This window comes from Lepidochelys olivacea, assembly GCF_965140295.1.
Source record: "Lepidochelys olivacea isolate rLepOli2 genome assembly, chromosome: 9".
In the NCBI taxonomy this organism is placed as follows: Eukaryota; Metazoa; Chordata; order Testudines; family Cheloniidae; genus Lepidochelys; species Lepidochelys olivacea.
The window spans coordinates 92,404,975-92,428,598 of NC_140419.1; the positions used below are offsets into that span (position 1 = coordinate 92,404,975).

A 23,624-nucleotide genomic window follows, 5' to 3' on the forward strand; every position below is an offset into this window, starting at 1 on the left:
TCCACTGGGGTGGTCATTGGTGTGGGCTGGGAAGTTCATAGAAAGGGCTCAGCACACAGGGTCTTTTATCCAGCATGTTCCTGTGACCACAGTTACACTACTTAGTCAAGCTCCTGGGATGAAGTGAGGGATGGGGGTGGGGGACACACTGATCCCCCTCTTCTCTGCAATGAGCAGAGAGGAGATCCCCTTCTTCCCCACGGCTCCTCCCAGACTGCTGTGGTCAGTGCTCCCCTATCTGTTTCCCTTCACTTTAACCAATGGACAAGCTATTCCAAGGAATGCTAGTTGCCCTGAAATAGAATACAAGGGACAAACTCTGCCTGCGGATGCACACATGCTGAAATGCAGTGGAAGATGCGGGGTGTGGGAGGTGAGAGAGAGACACAGAAGGGGCAGAGTAGTTGAATTCCTTAAAATTACTCTGTCTTAGTCTCTCGACAACTAAGAACGCCCATACTGGGTCAGACCACAGGTCCATCTAGCCCAGTATCCACAGTGGCCAATGCCAGGTGCCCCAGAGGGAATGAACAGAACAAGGAATCATCAAGTGATTTATTCCCTGTCACCCATTCCAAGCTCCTGGCAAACAGAGGCTAGGGACACTAGAGAGAAGGGGAGAGAGAGAGATGGCACAGGCATCAGAAGGAGTTAAAATGGGCCGTACAATAAAGAGATCCTTTTTGTTTGTATATATCTTTAAGCAATGCACAGAAGTAGTCATTATACAGAAGGAGTCAAACTAGTTTAGAACTCCTGAAGTAAGGGCTTTTCCCAGCCTCAAAGGGCTAACTCTTTGCACAACTCTTTTGTCACTATCTGCATTTCATTCGGCTGCTCCCGTCAGTTATACCTCTTGTAAAGCAATTAGGAAACATTCAGAGCAGGAGTGACCCAACGCCGAGGAAGACTGGTTGTGCTGCAGTGTCACATCCTAAATCGTTAGGCATTTTGTTTTAATTGCAGGGTTGTTTTTAAACGAGGAACTGGTTATTAACTCAGGACAAAACAGAACCTACCACTTCCCATCATTAAAAGGGCTATGATGGGATTCAAGAAACTCCTCATGGCTGGCCAAATTCAGGCTCCCTTCATTCTGCTTGTGCAGACTGGCATGCAAAGGCAGCACTGATGTGGGGCTCTATGCTAGCTTCACACAGCTAGGGGCTGGAGGAATCTCACAAGATGCTGGAGGTCAGGTCTGGGAGTATCTATGCTAGATTGTCCTGAGGCCAAACACTGCCCTGGATTCCTGCCTCCTCCCACTGAGGATATGGGAGAGCAAGAACTCAGTGGTTTTTGGAGATGCCATTGCAGGGGTGCAGTGATAGCCTCTCTTCACACAAAGAGGTGACAGCTCCTGGATCTGGCCTGCAGGTACGTAACCCGCTCTCATTAAAATTCAGGTTATACTTTCATTCACAAGATTTTTATCTGTACTGAAAAAGGTTTCTGATTTCGCCAGATTTCACCACAACAGTTTTCCCCTCTGAGACACGAGGCTCAGCGCCTTTGTAGGGCTCATGTGGAGCAGGTTTTCGTTCCCCTCTCTCCCTGCCAGAGCCACTACAAAGGTACATGTTGAACAGATTAAAAAAAAAATCCCAGATCCACCTTACTTCTTAATAAACGTTCCCACAGACACAAATCCTCCCACCCACCACAGTATACTCCCAGAACCGCCCGACCCTACGAAGGCCTCCCTTGCCCCACTACACTCTTATGGAGTAAGAGAAATGTGTCAAAACACAGAACTGGTGCCCACTTCAAGCTCTGGTTTATATTAATGCAGACATCATAAAAATAAACTCCCAGCAAGTATTTCCTATATAAACAGATTAGCATACCTTAAACCCTTGATTGCTCCCACATCACATGGCCATAGATTCACTGCATGCTGGTTCAATTCACTAGGGTGTTTTCACTCCCTTACGCTGTCACTAAGGCACTGAAGATCCAGTGACCTGAAGGAAGATATCTAGGACACCCTAGGGAACATACCTGTGGATACCATAATAAATTGGGAGGCCCAATATGCTACTGGGACAAAAGATCTGGGCTGAGAGGGGGAAAAAGCACATCTACAACTGGCTTTACCAGAGGAATGAACCAGCCATGGGTTATAGCCTCCTTTCTCTTCTCCCACTTCCACCCTCAAGGACCATGTGAATCACTGGAATGGAGGAAAAATATATACTAAATTCTACGAGCACAGGAATTAAAGAGACATCCAGAAAAGTTCCCTCTGGCACTTGACACAAGCTGCAAAACTGGGTTAGCTTGACATTGCTGCTGGAGATGAACGGACCCAGAAAAGCAGACTGCCACTTGGATACCAGCAGAGCTAAAACCCTATCTCCAAGGCAGGATCCATCCATCTGGGTGAATTGATAGATAACTGGAGTCCCACCAGCAGGGCTGAGTGGCAGGCCCTTAAAACCAGAAGCACCAAGGAAGTAAGGAAACAAAAAAAGTGCTTCCTCACCAAAACAAGATGTTTTGGCACCTTAGTGTGATGAGGCAAATGCCATTTCAGAGGCTTTGTCCAAGCAGATCATGATGGCTTGGTCCTACAGGAATTCTCTAATGGATCAGACAGTTTTTCTGATGATCCTCAACTCAAGAATAGTGAGGTGATAAACATTTTTCAGGAAAAAGAAACCCAAGAACTTTTGGACTGTGTACCCCCCAATCCTGAAGACATTGCAAACCATGTTGGTTCTGGAAGAGGAATCCCTCAAGTATCTCCCAGATACTAGTTCAGGTAGCACTTCACTGCAGTGCAAATAATTTAGAGATTGTCTAAACTACAGCATCCAGCATATGAGCTCTTGAGTAAAGAACAGACAGAGATGCCAAGATCCGGAGTAGAACTGGGCCGCTTCACAAGACGAGTAATTATGCTGGAGTTGACAAATGCTCTGCTGCATCTTCCAGAGTCTTTCCTCTGGTATGTATCAAATTGTTGTTTTTTCCAACGGGCCAGCTTCTGTGACATGAGCTCTTTTGGCATGGTAACCTCAAACCCTGACTCAGAGGATACTGTAAGAAGCCATGGGGCTTGCAGATGGACTTACAGAAGTGAAGGTGCATGGATCAAAAAGAAAGGGGGATTGATACTCATCTCCTCTTTCTGAAGAAGCCACCATGACAGTCATAATTCTAAAGAAGAGCTGGCACCCAACTTCTAAGATCATTAGAGAAGAGCATCATATTAAAGTGAAGTTTCCTCTTGGGTGAATCTCAGTCCCACGTGGGTGCAGTTTGTAAAGGTAGACCCCAGGAAGTCAGAGAATGCAATGGGATCGAGAGAATATGAGGCAAACAGTGCCTGTCATTTCTGCCTGGGAAAGATCACAATCCCATCATCTTCAATACAGCTTGGAGAATGTAAACTGTGCAAAAATTAAACTAAACCAGGGATGTGTAAAATTCCCATTGCATCCTCCCATCCTGAACATACACAACCTGAGAATTAGGATTGAAGGCCAAGATTTTCAGAACTGACCAGTGATTTTAGGGGCCCAACTTGAGACACTCTAACTTAGCCTATTTTCCAGAGGGCTGTTGTTTCGCACTTTCTGAAAGTGAAACCCTTTTAAAAGGTCTCTGTCAACAGCACCCAAAAATCACTGGTCACTTGGCCGCAGCTTGCAACAGCTAAAGGACAGTGAGGAAAGACTGGCCTTCAGCCACTCAGCAACAACAAAACACCGCAACACCATCACCTGCACCAAATACACACCAAAAAAATAAATAAAAATACAGTGCAACTAAAATTACTTGGTTTTGCTGAAGGGTTTGTTTGTTTGTTTGTTGCTTAAAAGGCTTTACTTTCCTTCCTCTTTGCCGCTGCTCTTTAGGGAAGGGTATAAAAGCTGCTAAAAATTAGTCAGACAATTCAGATACTTCTTCCCAGCTTGGCGAGGTTTCCGTTCTGCTAGAGTGATGGTGGGTGTGGGGGTCAGATAGGAGGAGGGGGAAAGGACACAGGGGAGAGGGGGAAGGGAAAAATGAACAGCTGCAAACCAATTAAGCCTGACTCTCTGACTGCCTGCTTTGGACAGTGAGGCAATCTAATTCAGCCTGGTGCCTCTCTTCCTTCAGCCGCCTGGTGCCTGCCTGCCTGGGATTCAGGAAAGGGGCTGTCTGCCCGCCCGCTTCGTCTTGCAAGCCAAAGGGGCCCTGCTCAGCCGCAGGTTCCAAAGGAAAGAGCCCTTGGCTGGCGGCGCCTCTTCTTTTCTGAGAAAAACACGCACTGGATGCAGGGGCAGCAGCTTTCTAACCCTCTCCTGCCCTTCCTCAGCAACTAAACCAAAGTGGAGTTTGAGTAAGAAGACAACCCGCCTGGCTCCTCCGCCTCACAGCACAATGAATCAGTTAGCATTCAATCATTATGGTGGTAACCGTATCTTTCACGAGCAAGATTTCAGAGAGAGATAGAATATGATGTTTCCTGCTCATTTCCTTCCCGTCATCCCAATCATGAATTGCTGTTACAAATACGCGTTCAAGCCTGTAACGTATTCGCAAACATGCGAGCCAGTTTCCCAGACGAGTAGCTGTTTGTTTTCTGAGCAGCAAAGGCGTGGAGGAACAGTGTTACAGGAGAGGAAATAGTGTCACTGGGGTAGAAATGCACACAGAGAATTTACAGAAGGTCACTTGAGTTTTCATGCCTCTGTTACTATGAATTACTTTAATTCCTTCTTATTTGCTAAAGCTCTTAGGTTACACCATGGGCACGCAAAGGCACTCTATATTTCCCTCGGAGTCCAGATTTTCAGACACAAAGGTCTGGTTTGGAAAGGGTTATTATAGTGGTCACGGTTTTAAAAATATCTGCTCCCAGTTAGAATGCGAAAAACAACTTTGTGAGAGGGTACAAAACAACTTGACCGTTTCGTTACACTTTGCAGTAATCTAGAAAGCAATTATGTAACTGCCCCTAAAACGTTTAATTAAGAGAGAGATGGGGCAAGGATTAGTACTCTAGAGAAAAGATCTTCTTTACAGTGGCATCTGGACATCATCATTCTTTCAGAAGCCCCTAGGTAACCCTCAGTATTGTTCACACTTGTACGTAAACAAAACAAGACGTCCTGGAGAGAGCTAAATTACTGCCCCATAGTGTAACAACATTTCTTGCTTAAAGAGAGTCCATGCAGAATCTGGGAAGACTCCAGCATGTTTAAACTGACACAGTTCCACACCATGGAAAGCTAGAATGGGTAAAGCAGGTACAATCTGGACCTTCCCTCTGACTTCATTTCACACAGGAACTCTAATTCAGGACAGTTGCTCATTTTTAAATTAAAACCCCAGCCTGTCCGCGTGTGCATCAGAAAAAAGCTCACACACAGAGCTGGTTGTGCAAAGAATTTTCCCTGTTCCACCCCTCCACAAATAATTTTGATGAAAACAAAATTCAAGTTTTTCTTGCAATAGTTGGGATTTTCCAGAAAAACCAAAAGTGGAAAATTTTCAGGTTTTGGGGGGGGGAAAAAAAAAGACAACTTTAAATGAAAGCAGAAATTTCCCTTTTTTAAAAAACAAAACAAAACGAAAATTAAACAAACAAACAAAACATGTACAGAAAATTGTTGACTGGCTCTACTCACATCTTTTCAGAACGGCCAGTCAGTACATAATGATAACATCACTCTCTCTCTCTGCTCATGCTAATCTTAAGTACTCTTAAACCATTCAATACACAATATTCTCCGATAACGGAGTGCCATTCACATTTCAGCAACAATAGGTCAGTTCAATGATATGTGAGTCTCTGTTGAGGGCAGGGAATGTATCTATCTCTGTTGTCTGTGAAGCATCTAGCACACTTTTGGGAGCGGTTTAATCATAAAACAATTATCACATCAAGGGCCCCACACCGCATTCCTTGTGCACTCAGAACTCACAGTGACATCAGTGGAAATTTGGGGTGCATGAAGAAGACAAGATCAGGTACCAAACTGCCAAGGACATTATATATTTTACACACACACACACACACACACACACTTCAGAAATCCAGAAGCACTTCATGGTACCAAAACCTGATCTTAGAATACGGAGACATTAAAGTCAATTGCATCTTTTAACTAAGCCATTATATGGTAAAGTAAGACTTTCACCAGAGACTTCAAGAGGTTTGCAATTTTTTTCCTTACGTATTTTAAAATGATGTCTTCTTCACTTGAAGCATAGGTAATGATCCAGGTATAGCTGAAGAAGATGAAAACACGGTGCTTAAATAAAACACACAAACTTAATTACAGACGCTCCCTGGGTTACGCAAGACCCAACTTACGCAAATTTGAACTTACAGAAAAAGTTCCATAAACCAGAAATAGGATTTTTGAGTTGAGGAAATTTTTGCATAACGTAAGGGAATACGTTTCCGACTTACGCAAAATTCGAGTTACGCAAGGCTTTCCGGAATGGAATGATTACATAAGGCGGGGGAGGGGGGTGTCCTGTATTTACTTCAGTTTCTCCTGAGGTTCTGTTCAGTTAGCAGGTTCTATACTGAAATACATAATCAGATCAAAAGACAGACACTGAAAATTCACAAGCAGATTATATAGCCTCACTAGTACCGTGGCAGGACTTTGGTTCTACAGATCCTAGAGAAATTCTGTTCTGAATCTCAGTCGAAGTAATCTGAATGGTCAGTCAGCCCATGGTTATTGCTCTTCCTTCAGCGCTGTGCCCCCCATGAGGACGGGGCTGGAAAGAGTACTATTGTCAATAAACTGAAGAGCAAAAATACAGCAGGAAAAATACAGCAGGAACAGCTTAATTCCAGATGTAAATGAGCTCAGCAGGGAATCTAAACAGTCAAGTCAATTGCCAGAATCTGCACTTTTCAACCTCATTCTGCTCCTTTGATCAGAATGAATTTTGAGCTATAGCGATTAATGGAGTAATAGAGGAAGTCACGGGACATCTCTTGGGAAAAGGGGGCAAAAAAAGTAACTCATCCTTGTTATGCAATTTTTCTGTTAAACACCACATTTCCCAACAGAAAACTGAATAAAGCTATTTAAAAAAGGAACGTATGTTGATTTAACAAAGAAAGGATCACAAAAACAGCCGTGTGAAATAAAAAGAATAGATTTAAGATCATTCACTGTTTAAAACAAACCCCACTATAGTCATGGTAGGGGAAAATAACCTATCCAAATGTAAGTGCCTTGTAAATCAGAGAGCAAGAGCATATACTTAATATTGTGTTAGCCAACAGGAAATATTAGAATTCAACACACTCAGTATTCAAGGCGAGGCTCCCAAAAGTCCTCAGTCTTTAAGTACCAACTAAAATTGATTTGTTTATGTTGGGGATATTAATGCTGTCCCCCGATAGTACATCCTAACCTTTCTGGAAATGGAAGAAAAGTATTAACATTAGGGGGCTGCGATTCCAAAAAGAGCCTTTTAAGGGTTTCTTCTCATTTGCTGTTGTCACTGTTGTAGATGAAATGGCAGATGAGGGTCAGCCCCCCTGCCACCCCTCGCCACCTTTGCAAAGGGAAGGTTTTATCTCCTTTATGCCTGATTCTTCCTGAAACCCAACCCCCTATGGAATGAAATTAATCAGTGAAACAAACTACACTGTGAACGTGCTCAAAGTCACAGAAATTTAAAGAATAATTATTAAACTTGCATAAAAAAGGCTATTAAAAGCCACGTTAGAACTGATGTGAAACACTACATCAAAGTTCATACCATTAAAAAAAAATCATTGGACTAATATGACATTTGCCAATCATCACTCTGCTGCATCCCTTTTCTCTACCCTTTCGTCAGTTTAGACCTTGATCCTGTGAAGACTTACACATGTGATTAACTTTACACATCTGAGTAGTCCTGTTGAAGTCATGGGACTACTCCCAGTATGTGAAGTTAAGCATGTTCTCAAGTCTTTGTAGGATCACGGCCTTCAACAGTAAAGCCTTCAGGCAGGGACCATCTCAGATACATTTGTACAAGTGGGGGGGCTCCTGATCCTGACTTGGACCTCTTAGGGAATACTGCAATGTAAACAGTAAAAATAACTACCTACCCTCTATTCATCAGGTTTTTTTCTGTCTTTAGTGTCTCTTTTCATCCCTGGTAATCATTGGCATCAGAAATGTTAACGCATGGCACTGGATTTTATAGATAATACTAGCTATGCTAAAGAAATTCAACCCACTTTTTTTTTTTTAAAGTTCTGCACTTGGACCTCAAACAGTTAAATGGTAGGACAGGCCTAATATTTTTTAAATGGCCAAGAGACATTGTTAGAATGACATAGCAATATGGTCATATGTTCCCCCTGAATACAGCATAAAAAATTAAACTTCAGCATGTACATGTCCTAGAGTGATTAGCCTTCAGAGTCCTAAGAGGCTGCTACATTTTGATTGTGAATTTCTATCAGTGATTAGTGTATGATACTTGAAACAGACCTAAGTACTTGAAACAGAAATATTGCAAAGCCAAAGAGAGCAGGCTGATTTGCTTCCTAAATGGGCAGAATTATTGAAGGCAGCTCGTAATAGTGTCTCGCTTTCTCACATTAACGTTAACAGCTTTGAAGCGACTGCGCCTAATTTGTATTTAAGACCCTTTACCTTTTTCTCTAAGCCATTTTCATAGACGAGCATTTGTTCCAGGGGCATATTTGCCACACAGAGCAGATCTGTAATGGCAGTTAATTCGCACCATTTTGCTTGCTCCTGTATTAATCAGCAAACTCTGAATCATCCCAGTGTTTCCAGATACACAGATGTACGACAGAAACCAATGAAGCCAGTTCAGTTCTCTTCCCATTCAGAAGCAGAGACAATATCAGTTCCTGTTTACAACCACTTGTCTGTTTTCCCCCACCCACGCACTGAAATTTCTCCAAAATGCCCAGAGAAAAAGAGAAAGAAAGAAACTGAGTTCATTTTACCAGGAAAGTTATTTCTAGGTATTGCATCTGAAACAGAACAGGTTTGCACTTTTGTTGTTGTTGTTGTTCAGTACTTCTTTCACCGAGGCCAAAAACTACCGAAGTGGCATAACCAGATTGACCAAGTAGCTGACTGTATTTCCCCCACCCTCCAAACCTGCCTTCATATTTCAGTCACACAGTTTACCAACCCTCAAAATGATTTTTCCCCCCCTGTTTATGTGACATCAGCTTTTGGTTCTTTCTTTAAATATTTTTGCCTTGTAAAACAGACACATAGCAGAGGGTGGGGTCTGAGTAATCACTATGACCATATAAATCATGTTTTCAAAATACTTTGGCAAAGGATTTTCAAAAGTGACTCATGATTTTGGGTGCTTAAGGTGAGACACATTGAAGTTTTCTGACAATCAGGCCCCTTTAGGGCTCCCCAAAAATTACTAGTCACTTTTGGAAATCCTTTGCCTGTATTTAAAAAAAAAAATCTTCCTCAAATATGGCAAGAATCGGAGGTTAGAGGTAGTGAAGTCAATGAGAGTTTTCAGTATGGGAGGAAAATGGGATCAGGCCCACATTAGGGTAATGGAAAATACTTCTTGGCATTCATGAGTACAACACACACATACACACCTTTTTAATATGGGAGTTATGGTTGTATGAACTTACAAGTGAAAACACAAGTAGCATCCCTTGGCCATCAGCTAAATCACTATTCATGGTCTTTTTATAAATGAGACGCAGGCAGACTCTGCATTCAGATAACTTCATTGTGATGCCCTCTAGGCACTAACTAATAAGAAAAGGTCCCTCTGTATTCCCATTTGAAACTCCAATGTTCAGAGTGTTTAAGTCCCTTCGAAGATAAGGGCACAGTCAATAAAAAGTTACCAACCTTTGTTCAGTTGTTTATAAATTAAACTGGTCTCAAAATGTAATTGTAAGATGAGAAATTATTATTGAACAGGCATGTTTCTAGTGGGAGACCATACAGATCTGTCTCTGGCTGTATGCTAGTTAACATTTTTATCAATGACCCAGAAGAATAAAATGTAAAGTTTGCAGATGACAAAAATTGTGAGAGCGGTAAATAATGAAGGGGACAGGTCATTGATACAGAATGACCTGGATCACTTGGTAAGCTGGATGCAAGCGAAAAATGTGTGTTTTAATATAGCAAAATAGAAATGTATACATCTAGGAACAATTCAGGTCATACTTACAGGTGCGGGGGGACTCTACCCTGGGAATCAGGGACTTTGAAAAAGATTTGGTGGTCATGGTGGAAAATCAGCTGAATGTGAGTTCCCAGTGTGATGCTGCAGCCAAAAGAGCTAATGTGATGCTAGGATGCATAAACAGGGGAATCTTTCTTGAGTACAAGCAGAGACCTTTTTTACCTCTGTATTTGGCACTGGTGCAACTGTTGAAGGAATACTGTGTCCAGTTTTGGTGTCCACAATTCAAGAAGGGTGTTGTAAAATTGGAGAGGGTTCAGGGAAGAGCCATAAGTATGATTAAAGGATTAGAAAACCTGCCTTGGAGTGATAGACTCAATCTATTTAGCTTAACAAAGGGAAGGTTTAAAGGGTGACTAGATCGCAGTTTATAAGTACCTACATGGGGAACAAATATTCAAACATGGGCTTTTAAATTTAGCAGAGAAAGGTATAAAAGACAATTCAATGGCTGGAAGTAGAAAACAAATTCATACCGGAAATAAGTACATTTTTATCAGAAAGGGCAATTAACCATTGGAACAATTTACAAGGGTCGTGGTGCATGCTCCATCACGGGCAATTTTAAAATGAAGATTGGATGTTTTTCTTAAAGATCCGTTCTAGGAATTATTATGGGGAAGTTCTCCTGTAGAGCACAGGCCATAGGTCAGACTAGACCACCACAATGGTCCCTTCTGGCCTGGGAATCTATGAACCTATGAAAGGTTTCTATGGTCAGATGCTTTTTGTGCCAATAAAGGCTTAAAAATGTTTTCAATGAAAATCTGTAGTTCGGGCCCAGTCCTGTAACTGCACTTGCAAGTACTGCTGTTTTACTCAATGGGGTTCATGGAAGGAAAAGTTACTCATCAAGGTTTACAGGATGGGCTCTTGCTCCGAAAGCCTTTTTGGTAAGAAACTAAAAAAAACCAACAACCCACCCACATGCACACTCCGTGGGCAAGAGTCCGATACCGTTACTGGAGGTGCATCCCCACTGAAGTCAATGGGGAGTCCTGGAGAGTAGGGTATTACTACGTGCGAGAAAGGGTGGCAGAATCTGGCTCCACTTAAAGCTAATGAGACACTTTTTAACATGATCATGTCACTTTCCTTACACATTTGAGGGAGGGTTTCCCCCCGCTTCCCCTTCGACTACTGTTAAACAAAGAGAAACAACAGTGCATTTGTTGCTTAAAGCAACACGAAGGGACTGACTTAAAACCACAAAAGCAAGCTTTATTTCAGTGCTAAGGCAGAGAACTTTGCATGATGTGCAATGTCCTCTGCTCACCATGCAAGTACTGTAGTATTGCGGGGTCTATGAACATTTGTGATACAAAGCTGTAGCACATCCCATGTGCTTCAATTCCTAGGTACAAGGAAGTTAATTAAAGACAGAGTGTTAGGGTAAAATTCCAGGCTTGTTTCTGAATCTCTTTCAATTACTGGCTTACGCTCCCCCTCGGACAGATGCAGCCCACACCTCCAACAGCAATTTTAAAATACTACGTGTATGAATGTGCACACATTTTATACATCCTCATCTTGTCATGTGGGGAAGAGGCAAGAAAGATATTTTGCGTAATATCCCCCCAGGCACCCCTCTTTACTATAAACCCTAAGATTCTTTTCTATTTCTGCAGCTTGAGTGAACACACTCATTTATTTTTGCAGGGTTGCTCATGCCATAAGTGCTGAACGAACTGTGCTGCTGGCATGGACTTGTTCTGTATTGTTAAGGGGAAAATAAATTTAAGAAGGTGAGAGCGTGATGGATCAAGGAAAGAGTTTCCGCTTTGACAGAGTTTCCTAGCAATTTTCAGAAAAAAATAAGGGGGTGATGACGGGATGGGGTGGTAAAGTTAATTTAGTTTCTGGTCTTCCATTTACAGCAGGAGACGGTTTATTGGTAACTACTGTCCTGCATGGATTGTTCCTCTGAGGCTGATACACTATGAAGAGTTTTTAAGATATTGTCAGATCCACAAACCAAAGAAGTTTAAAGATTTGACTACAAAGGCTCATTTTACAATGCAGACATACCCCGAAATCCAGAAAACTCTGGTACAAGAGAAGGGTGCCCACAATTTAAACACATAAAGGAAAATAATTATATAAAAATAAATCTGATTTAAATTAAAACTAGTCTTTGCAATTAAATTTCTAACTCTTGCATTTCGAATTGTTGCATTAACTGCGGGACCCTCTCCCTGGACATTAAGTGGCCAAGTCCACCACAGGTTTTGAAGAGTTTATCTCTGAGTTTCTAAAATGTTTTTAACATTTGCCTTGGGGGAAATTAAAGACCAATCTATAACAGTTTCGTGAGGGCTCCTTTGAGACTGCTGAAAGGAGGGGAAAAAAGCACCCTACAGGATTGAGAAAAACAATTCCAATTGCACAAATAAATGTAAAAGCAGAAATGACCATTCAAGCAGATATTTTCACATCTGTGAGGAAAGTATGTGGCGAGGTCAAACTCCAGGCTCAGACTTATTGCTTTCTATAATCCTGATTCATCACCGGCATCCTTTATTCACCATTCAAAGGCACTTAATTAGCTGAAGGGCTTGTTGCTTTGCCTTTAGAAGCTCTCCACGCCCTCAAAGGCCTGGGCTCCGCATTGTACTATCACTAGTAATACCCTTTGAAATCAAATCCGTTCTTCTTCTTCTCCACCGTACTAGTAAAGAAGTAACATGAAAAAACAGAAACACTTTTCTAACCATCAAAAAAAAAACAACAACCCCCCAAACAAACCCAAAACAAAACCCAATTGGAATTTCTTTCTAAGTGGCACTGAAGAAACTAAATCTGACACTTTTCAAAAATGTTCCCAGAAGACACAGATGAAATCTGGCCAGCAGTTTTTGGTCTGATCAACTAAAGGTTTATTCATGCAGGACAGCTTGGACGCTAGACACGTCTCCATGCAACATCTGGGCGTTTAAAACACTGGGTATTTTCCCCTAAAGTCACAACAAGATTTGGACGTACTTAGATTCAAGGAGCCTGATTCTCCATTGCTTTTCAGAATGCTTGTCCATTTACACCAGAGCAGCTACCCAGCCAGCATATTAGCATTTTGCACCCACTATAGGCTGACTTTCCACTGGTGTAAATGACCACCATGGTGCATGGCACTGGGAGACTCAGTCCCAGGGTATTCAAATGTTTATGCCTATATAGATAAAAGGTAAATGAATATAATGCGATGGAGAATATAACAGGGCCCCTTTAACACCAAAGCACTGGGTTAGTGTACTCTTAGAACTGCAAATTTCTTCTTCAGGTTTGTGTCTAAATGCAAGAGCTTAGGCTCAGAAACAAAACATTAGCTCAAATGCAAAAAGGAAAAACACCTTAAATAATCTAGTTGACGGGTTTTCATTCTGCTTTGCTACCTATAATTTATGCTGCCAACTCAGACACCATATTACTAGCTTTCCCCTCAGCTAAAGAAATACAGTCAAGCCCCTTTAGTATTTTCGCACTCTTCATTTCAGTCTGCTTCATCACTTTCTTACTCTTCTCCATGCACCACTCAATAGCAAGATGTAAGTCTGACCATTCATCCTATAAATAGAATTGTTTTCCGGCTGATTTTTGCTCCTCTCCATTCTTCCCTCCCATGGTTTTGGCAACAGAGCTGAAGCCAACATACCTTTTGTTGACTCCTCTCTGTACAGATATCCCACATGTCAGCAGGAATGCACAGAGCTCTAGGAATAGCATGTTTGGCTGCCGCAGAGCAAGGGGAGCTCAGGAATGTGCAGTGTGTCACACCCAAAGGATGGCGATTTATTATTTATATCCTCTGCAAAACAATCAGTAAAATGGTATTTTGTTTTTAAGATACTTACACAGTCTAGATGCCAGTCTCTTACCATGTTCTACACAGTTTTACTACATGTCAAATTTGGGCCCAAGAAGACTGGAAGTGTCCCAACCTGCTCCTTTCAAAGCAACCTGAACTCAGCCACTAACATTGCAGTGTGCTCATTTGCCCACCTTTAACCTTCTGGGGACCTTCATTTCCTCATTCAAGGACGCAGTTCTCTTCTCACGCCAATAGGAATCAAGAGTAATTCCACTGAAGGCAATATTACATCAGAGGAGAATCAGGCACTACATTTTTGACATGCAAGAATGCAGATCTGCAAGTGCAAACTGTACTGCATGCAAATCAGAGCGATGCACAGCTATCCGGTCTATCTGGGCAAATGCAGTTTGTGCTCTCCTTTCCAACCTGCCACGTGTCCAAAACCTGACAAACCTTTGAAACCACAGAATCTCCTAAGTGTGGAAAAGTGTGCATGATATTTTTGGAGATCACTTTTGACAATTTGGCCTTTCATGTCCTTCTCTGTAGTGTAAATTTATGAATCCAAATTGGTGTGCGTAATTTCACTCTGCATGGATCTATACTACATGAGCAAAATGAAAACTTGAATATAATCTACACGACCAATGCTAGCAGTACCAGGCTTTCCAATATCACAAAATGCAAACTGTCAGTGACTAAATCAATATCTGTCAATGCTCAACAATGAAGACACAGCACTTCAGATGAGAGAAGATTAGACATTATCAGATTTACCAATTGTCCAGGCACTATGCGATTTTGAAAACAGTCTGACTAAGCTACATGATATATTTTAATCTCTGAAGTACAAAAAAACCATATAGCTGCGAGACATCAGTAGGTTACTCCAGCTTTTGGAATGCAGAGTCTTCTCTTTAACGTGTAACAACAACAACAACGCAGCTCACACTTTGAGTCTATGTCACAGCAGCTGCTCCATTCCCCATGCTGCTCTGCCCGCTGCAAAGATCCAGTTTCATGCTTTATTGTTCTTCCTCCAACTGGCCACCAGCCATTCTCTCCTCCTTCTTCTGTACAAAGCCGCATCTCTTGCTCAAAAGAAGAAAGCACTGTGCCTTCTCTTTATAAATTTTAGTCACATATACAAACACACGCATGCACAGAGTAGGGGGATGATTTCAAAACACCAAACAACATTCCAGGGTACTATGTTAATTTCCTCTTAACATATTTCTCCATATTGTTCTCCATTAACAGTTACTACTTTTAAAGATGGAGAAGCTATTTGCCTCCCCTTCCTGATCTTTTACTTGTTGTCCTTTAATGCAATGATCGATTTGTGTTTGAATAGTTCTATTCGTTTCTGGTTGTGATGGAGAGGTGGTGGTAATAAACTATAAAGGGCCCGATTCTGCTCTCAGGTACATTGGTGTATTGGAATAACTCCACTGAAATCCACTGAATTACACAGGCATAAACCTAGCGTGAAATCGGGATTGTGAATAAAAGCTCAACGTCAGTGCTTTTGACCCAATTGAAAAAAATAACTGTATACAAAACAGCAAAAGTTAAGTACTAATAGTCAAAGAAATTTAAGTATACTGGAATTCTGATGTTTCATGTGTCTAGAATATGCTCTCTCTATGGTATTTTCTATAATTTTGCATACGGGGCCATTTTTTTTATTAAAAATTGTCAAAGTTATTAAAACCTAGGGCAAATATCCTGATCTTCAACACTCACCATTGATCACAAGCAGCTTAACAAGCTATAAAACCTGGAAAAGCAGTGTAGTTTAGAAATAATTAATGTAATAAGTCTTACCTTATAAAATCAGTAAGGCACTGTGACCTTCCCTAACTGACATGGACATGTGAAATAATCACCACCTGTAATCACTGTCTCAACTGTCCTTGATCTTTACTAATAGCCCCCAAATTATACGCTCGCTCGCTGTAGGCGGGCAGGGGCTAGAAATGCAGCACAGGCCAAGCATGAAGAAAGATGCCTGAAGAGGAGCCACTGACCAGTTAAAGACATCTCCAAAGCACATCTTTTCCAGGTTTTTTTGGCTAAAAAGAATAAATCAGTGATTCATAGATTCATAGATATTAAGCTCAGAAGGGACCATTATGATCATCTAGTCTGATCTCCTGCACAACGCAGGCCATAGAATCTCACCCACCCACTGCTGAAAAACCTCACCTATGTCTGAGCTATTGAAGTCCTCAACTCGTGGTTTAAAGACTTCAAGGAGCACAGAATCCTCCAGCAAGTGACCCATGCCCCATGCTACAGAGGAAGGTGAAAAGCCTCCAGGGCCTCTTCCAATTTGCCCTGGAGGAAAATTCCTTCCCGACCCCAAATATGGCGATCAGCTATATCCTGAGCATATGGGCAAGATTCACCAGCCAGATACTACAGAAAATTCTTTCCTGGGTAACTCAGATCCCACCCCATCTAACATCCCATCACAGGCCATTAGGCCTATTTGCCATGAATATTTAAAGCTCAATTAATTACCAAAATCATGTTATTCCATCATACCATCTCCTCCATAAACTTATCGAGTTTAATCTTAAAGCCAGATAGATCTTTTGCCCCCTCTGCTTCCCTTGGAAGGCTATTCCAAAACTTCACCCCTCTGATGGTTAGAAACCTTTATCTAATTTCAAGTCTAAACTTCCCGATGATGAGTTTATATCCATTTGTTCTTGTGTCCACCTTGGTATTGAGCTTAAATAATTCCTCTCACTCTCGGGTATTTATCCCTTTGATATATTTATAGAGAGTAATCATACATCTCCCCTCAACCTTCTTTTAGTTAGGCTAAACAAGCCAAGCTCCTTGAGTCTCCTTTCATAAGACATGTTTTCCATTCCTCGGATCATCCTAGTAGCCCTTCTCTGTACCTGTTCCAATTTGAATTCATCCTTCTTAAACATGGGAGACCAGAACTGCACACAGTATTCCAGGTGAGGTCTCACCAGTGCCTTGTATAACGGTACTAAAACTTCCTTATCCCTACTGGAAATACCTCTCCTGATGCATCCCAAGACCACATTAGCTTTTTGCACAGCCATATCACATTGGAGGCTCACAGTCATCCTGTGATCAACCAATACTCCAAGGTCCTTCTCCTCCTCTGTTACTTCTAATTGATGCGTACCCAACGAAAATTCTTATTAATCCCTAAATGTATAACCTTACACTTCTCACTATTAAATTTCATCCTATTACTATTACTCCAGTGATGTCGGAGCTCAAAACGTGTGTGACAGAATGCAAAGCAGGGAAAATTGGGGCACCAGGGTCCTCAGGAGCAGGGGAAAAAACACTCTTAGCCCATGATACAGCAAACAACTTCACTGTATGCTTAACTTTTAAGAGGACGACTAGTCTCACTGAAGACAATGGGATTTAGATGTGGGGTGAACAGACAGCAAATGTGAAAAATCGGGACGGGGGTGGAGGGTAATAGGTGCCTACATAAGACAAAGCCCCAAATAACGGGACTGTCCCTATAAAACCGGGACATCTGGTCACCCTACTCACATTCTTAAATTATGCATGTGCCTAAGTGCTTTGCTGGATCAGGGCCTTACATCTGTAGCCTGTTTTTTCTGTTTTAATGCCTAATCAACCCCTGAAGTGCCCGGTGGTATATGATACATATGTTTGGATAAGCAGCATCAGTGAGTTTCAGCCCTTCCCACCAGCCTGTTTGAAGCAGATTCATCATAATAAGGGGCTATCAAGAGCACACTTATTTGGAAAAGGGTGAGTCAGTCCTAGAATGGCCACTGTGGAAAGGAGCTACATTTAGTTACCATTAAGAAGCTGACATTTACCAACAGCTACCTTATTTCTTATTCTTAGTACAGGAAAAAGCTATGGTAGCTAAGATACTATTGTGTGGGAACTGCTGGCACATGCTGGATGTTTGAAAGCTGACCGTGGTAGAATGAAGAACAAAGAAACCCTCAATTTTGTCTGTCATTCCTCAGCTAAACTCAACAGCACCTCAGAGACCATCCTCCGCTCTTCTGAGTGCAGGTCAATGATAAGTGATTAGATTCCACGCCAGTTGGTGTCTGGTCAGAGTCCACTGTGCTCAATAACGCAGCCCGACAGATTCTACTGCCAGAGTTTTGCTTCTGGTTAGCAACATAGTTAATTGTGGCTGTGAGGTTGCATTTTTATTTTAACCACTTTGTTTCCCTTGAGCCTGCACCCACAGAACGAACCCCATTCCTTTAGCTCTCCCTTTGTCAAAGGCTCTTGGTCACAACGAACATCTCTCAGGTCACGTAGGATATGGACAGACGTCACTCAGCAGCAAGGGTTACTCGAGAGGAATGAATGGCGTTTCTTACCCCTAACAGCTGCTGTCCTTTGTCCACTCAACACATAGTCCAGATCTACCTAGGGAAGGGTAGGCACTCACCAAAAGGAGGTCATTTTTTTGGTGAGTTTTGGTAACAGGTATTTCAAGTCTCTCCCGGATACTCAAGTGCTGCATTGTTAAACATACAAGGGCCATATTCTGGCACCACTTTCCATCCCACCTGAGCCTACCTGGCTTCAGAGGTGTAACTTGGGGTGGAATCTGGTTCAGAGTATTAAAAATTCTTTTAACAAAGAGTGAAAGATGATGGCAAATCCATCATGTGAATATCTTCACAGTTACCAAAATAAGCTAACTAGAAGAGCAAAACTATTCTCTTAAAAAGTGATGGTCTGAGACATTCGTTGTACAATAGTGTGGAACTATCCACTCAGCTAGGGGAAACAGCTAGGATGTGCGTGATGGAACTACAGAGTGAAGAAATAAATACAATTACTCCCAAGAACCCCAGAATATTGTTACCATTATGTCTACGCACATAGCCAAAGGGCTTAGTGATGCTATATTTGAAGCAGAGAGGTAGGGGGAAAAAACCTCAACAAAAACATCAGTGTTTTAATGTAACCTGTTTAATATAGAAGAAAATGTTCTAACCTGTCTGGGTTGAGATGGCAAAGCAGCAGGCTGCATATGTCTCTGCATCCGAGGTGGCTGCATCAGTTGTCGAAGATGTTGCTCGATAAACGGGGTATTATTAGTCTGTGGAGACTGTTGTGTGGCTGGAGCTTGCTGCTGTTGCTGGAGATAGTGAATAAGGGATTGCTGCCCTGGATTGGCAGTCATGGGTGACATCTTTGGAGTAGTTGACTCCGATGCAAAATGAGACAGTGGTTTGGTGTTATTGAAAGAAAACTGGTCTTGGGGAACAGGACTCTCATTCTGCAAGCCATTAGATGGCTGCTGCATAATTATGTTCATGTTTTTGGACTGGTTTGTAGTCATCAATTTAAAAAGAGAGCTTTGCATACTGGTGGGATTGCTGGTGGGAGTGATGTTAGGAATTAATGTATTTTGAGGACTAAATGGCTGCTGGTGCAGAGCTGGGCTTGACAGTTTTTCTGGCCTGTAAGGTGGGGAGGGTCCAGTATTCGTGGAGGCCATGCTGGAAACCAAATTGTTCTGTGGACTTTTAATATTGTTGGTTGGGAGGCTGGTTGAAGTCATATTGGATAGTATGGAATTCTGGGGGCTGAAAGGCTGCTGGTTAAGCGCTGGACTGGAAAGCTTCTCTGACCCATATGGTGGGGAGGGCCCGCTGGACGGGTTGTTACTGGAAGCCATGCTTGAAAGCAGAGCGTTTTGAGGACTTTGAATATTGTTTCCTGGTAAACTATTAGAAGCCATGCCAGACACCATGACATTTTGAGGGCTGAAAGGTTGATGGAGGGGGGATGATCCCGGCCTGTAAGGCGGAGAAAGACCTGGAGTGGACATGGTTGGCCAGTTGGGAGCCTGTACTTGCTGTTTAGTAGTAGACACTTGTTTGCTTGCTGCCAGCTGCTTTAGTTGCTGTGCATGCCAGTTAGATGTAGGCATGTTGGGCAAGGGTACTGGCAGAATAGACTGTGCCTGGTTCTTATTCTGTGCTGCCGAAGAGATGGGTGATACAACAGCTTTGTTTGGGGGAGGAACCGGATAATTAGCCCCAGCAGATGAAGGCCTCATTTGGGGTGATCCTCCACTTGTTGGATTGCAACCTGGAGAAAAATCTTTGTTTGCAATGTGGTTCTCCAAGTGAGATGTCTGCGGAGAGGACTTTGGTGTGGTGCTTATGCTCGACTGTGGGTGGCTCAGACCAAGCGGCTCTTCGGTCTTGCTTCCCAAGATCTTCTCAAGATCCAGCTCATTAGGAGAAGGATCAGGCATTTTTGTCAGCTCTTCTAACAGATCTTGCAATTCCTGGTCCACAGACTGCATGTTGTTTCCTTTCTCATCATAGTGAGCAACATTATTCTGTCCACCTATTGTCCCTTTCTGTCCTATTTCTGTGTTGGGTGGTACCGAAAATGGAGAACCAATGCCACTGCCATTCATGTGATTGTTTTCAAGCAGCACTGAATGACCAGCTACTCCCATGGAAGAAGTGCTGTGATTGGTAGAGAATGGAGAGTTCTGCATATCTGGACATGACACATTGGGATTGGTCTCTTGGCCCATAGATAGAGTTACATCATCAAGACAGAGTCTCTTACTGTCGCTTGGGAAAATGACATCGGGCATGCCACTGGAAGCAGGGGAGCTGTCATCTTCCAGTTTTCTCTTAATGGATCCCTGTAACTGCAAGAAAAGGACATGTTATTGGCCTTATACCACATTCGAAAGTTGCAAGGTGAAATACTGAGACAGAGCAATATTGAAAATTAAAAACTTACAATGGAAAAACAGACCTACTGGGACAAAGTCAGCCAGGATTTAAGTGGACGCAACTGTACTGAAGTCAACAGAGTTGCAACCAGTCAGACAAGTGCTAAATTTGACATGTTAGTCTTAAACTGGATGTTAAAAGTGTAAAATATTGTCTGTCTTGTGAATAATAGAATTTTAAAAAATACTTTCTGGTACCATTTCAATGAAGACATTATGCTCCCTGCATAACACACATGCCAACATTTTTATGGAAACTATTTTTTTGTCTAAACAATGGTAGAGTTGAATAGAATCATGGATTAAAGTTGGTGACCCAGTGCCAACAATGGGTATTAAGTTCAGACCTGAGACAGCTAAACTATTTTACATTCTTTAAAGACACGACATGTGACTTTTCTAAACAAAGCAAAACAACCCTCAAATATCTAAACAAATTTTGATCTTTCAAGCTCCCCAGCCACAGATCTTTCAGACTTCAAACACCAAACAGCAGCTAAAATCTTAATTTTGGTTTCTTATAAATGCACTCTAGCCCCAACTTTGCTTAAGATCAGGCTTGACAAAGCCCTGGCTGGGATGATTTAGTTGGGGATTGGTCCTGCTTCGAGCAGGGGGTTGGACTAGATGACCTCCTGAGGTCCCTTCCAACCCTGATATTCAATGATTCTATGATATGAAGGACTGCCGCTCCTTCACAAAACCTACAGGGTTTGTAAAATACAAAAAGGCACATGAAAAACTCGATACTCGCTAAATGTTGAATTAAAAATCCAGTAACCTTGACAAATATGATCACACTTCATACTTTATGTAAAGAAAGTGAAGCTGAAAACAATAGCTCTTTAATGCTCCATTGACATGACACGCCAGTCTTTTCTAAATGTAATTATCTGTGGTCCTCACTTTAATATCCAGGGCCTGTGGGTCGTAAGATTAATCAGTCATTAACACTGCTGCTTCAATTTAAAGGCATTACAAGTACGTTATTTATCAAGAGAGAGATATTGCATTTCGAAGTTACCTAAATACCAACAGGCAAATAATAAAAAAGCCATAGTTTCCTCTTAAATCTTTTAAAGATAATACAAAAATTGCAAGCCTCTTCCAGGCCTGGTCTACACGTTAATGTATGTCAACACTCTGCTGCAGTGTGGATTACAGGGTTGGGCACTGCAGAGCGCGCCGAAGTGTCGCAATGGCTGCTGCTTGCGCAAACTAAAAGGTAGCTAGTTGGCGCCATCGTTGACCACACAGGGCAGTGAGATCGCAACACTCTGATGCGCTCTGCAGTTCCCACCCACATACTCCACAATGCAGCACACTTTGCCGGCCTAGCTATGCTGGTTAGGAGCGTAGGGGGGAAATAAATAGATACATAAATAAAATAAAAATCAAACCACTAACCAATGTAGCTATGCCAGCAAAAGCCCTACTGTAGACACAGTTATACGAGGCAAAGAGTCCTCTTGCCTGGTTAGTTTGTTTGTTTGGAGAACTGATATAAGCTATGCTGGCAAGAACTTCCATGTATCAGCTATGTCTCCACTTGGAGGGTTTGCTAATAGAGCGATTTGCAGACTTTTCTTGTGCAGACAAGGTCGTAGAAGCATGCAGTGGTGTAGTGTTAGAAGCGAATGTAACTGTACAGTTTCTACAGCTCTGTTATTCAGTTGGTAACATGTGTGCAGGGCACTCAGACAGAAATAAAACAAATCTTTCAAACAGGCATCTCTTCTTCTGAGGGAGCTCTAAAACAATCAGGTCCTCTCAATCATTCATGGTTATTAAAGCAACCTCACAGCACTTTTGCAAGAATATAAGCATTAACCCCAATGTCATGACCAAACTGCACCCAGGTTTATCAACAAAAACTCCCACTCTAGTTTACTTTATTGTTATGTCTTATTTATATTATGGTGGCACCTAAAGGCCCCAGCCAACCCCACCATGGTGGGCACTGTACCTCCATCTAGTAAAAGACAATCACTCCCCAAAGAGCTTAAAATCCAAAAGGACAAACAAAAGTGAGTCTTCTCTTCCCCACTGGTGCAGATCCCTGCATGTCAGCAGTAGACGAATATTCCCCATTATGCAATATTAAGCACACACATCAATGCTCTACAAATGTAGACGGTCATCCACTGCAGCATGCCATGGCCCCTTTCAGAAGCATGGCCCCAATTAACAGTTGGTCCTGCTTCCTGAGAATTATATTTTCTCCCCTTAGAAGCCATGTCAAGGAGACTGCCAACTTTGAAATGACCCTTGTAAGTATATCCCCAATTTTAACCTCAGCACTGAGTCCTAACATAGAGAAGCAACAGACAAAGTTCAGGTCTCCCTGAAGAATCTCTTAAATCCTTCAGCACCTTTTGCTCACTCTGACCATAATGCATGTTAACATGTCCCAGGTTAAGTGAATAGCTTTACATTGGCTGTTTTTTTCTCTCAGGGAGGAGCTAGAGGGTAGGTTTTGTGCAACTCCACATCTGCTCCCAAGCGATTGCTCATGCTGGGTTCCAGAGACTTTATTTTGTCATCTCTCCATTTCAATGGCTGGGGAGGAAGGTGCTTGTTAATGGGGCCTGTAGTATCGTTCATTTGTGAACAAGGCTTATGATTATCATCAAATATAGATGGTGCGATACCTCCACTTTCTCAGTGTGCAGCTCAGAGAGATTTGGAGGAAAGTGAGATGGCAGAGGATCAATCAGGTGGTGATGCTCCAGGGTTTGGGGGTAAAGGGGAATATCAGGGAGTATGGTAGGGGTAGTTCCTGCCCATGTTTTGGATGGAGTTGGTCTACCCTTTGCCTATAAAAGCAACATTTGGGGCCTAGGGCCAAGAAAGCCTTTTTCATTC

The 23,624-nt window shown here is 42.2% G+C and overlaps 1 protein-coding gene across 4 annotated transcripts in view; it reads right to left on the minus strand.

Moving 5' to 3' along the window:
- MAMLD1 (mastermind like domain containing 1) overlaps positions 1-23,624 on the minus strand; it is a 350,393-nt gene that overhangs the window by 20,899 nt on the left and 305,870 nt on the right. For all 4 annotated transcript variants that reach the window (XM_084639249.1, XM_084639247.1, XM_084639246.1 and 1 more), the window contains exon 2: positions 18,990-20,672. In XM_084639249.1, the coding sequence (XP_084495375.1) occupies positions 18,990-20,615 (1,626 nt within the window). In that variant the 5' untranslated portion in view covers positions 20,616-20,672. The remainder of the gene's footprint in view (positions 1-18,989; positions 20,673-23,624) is intronic.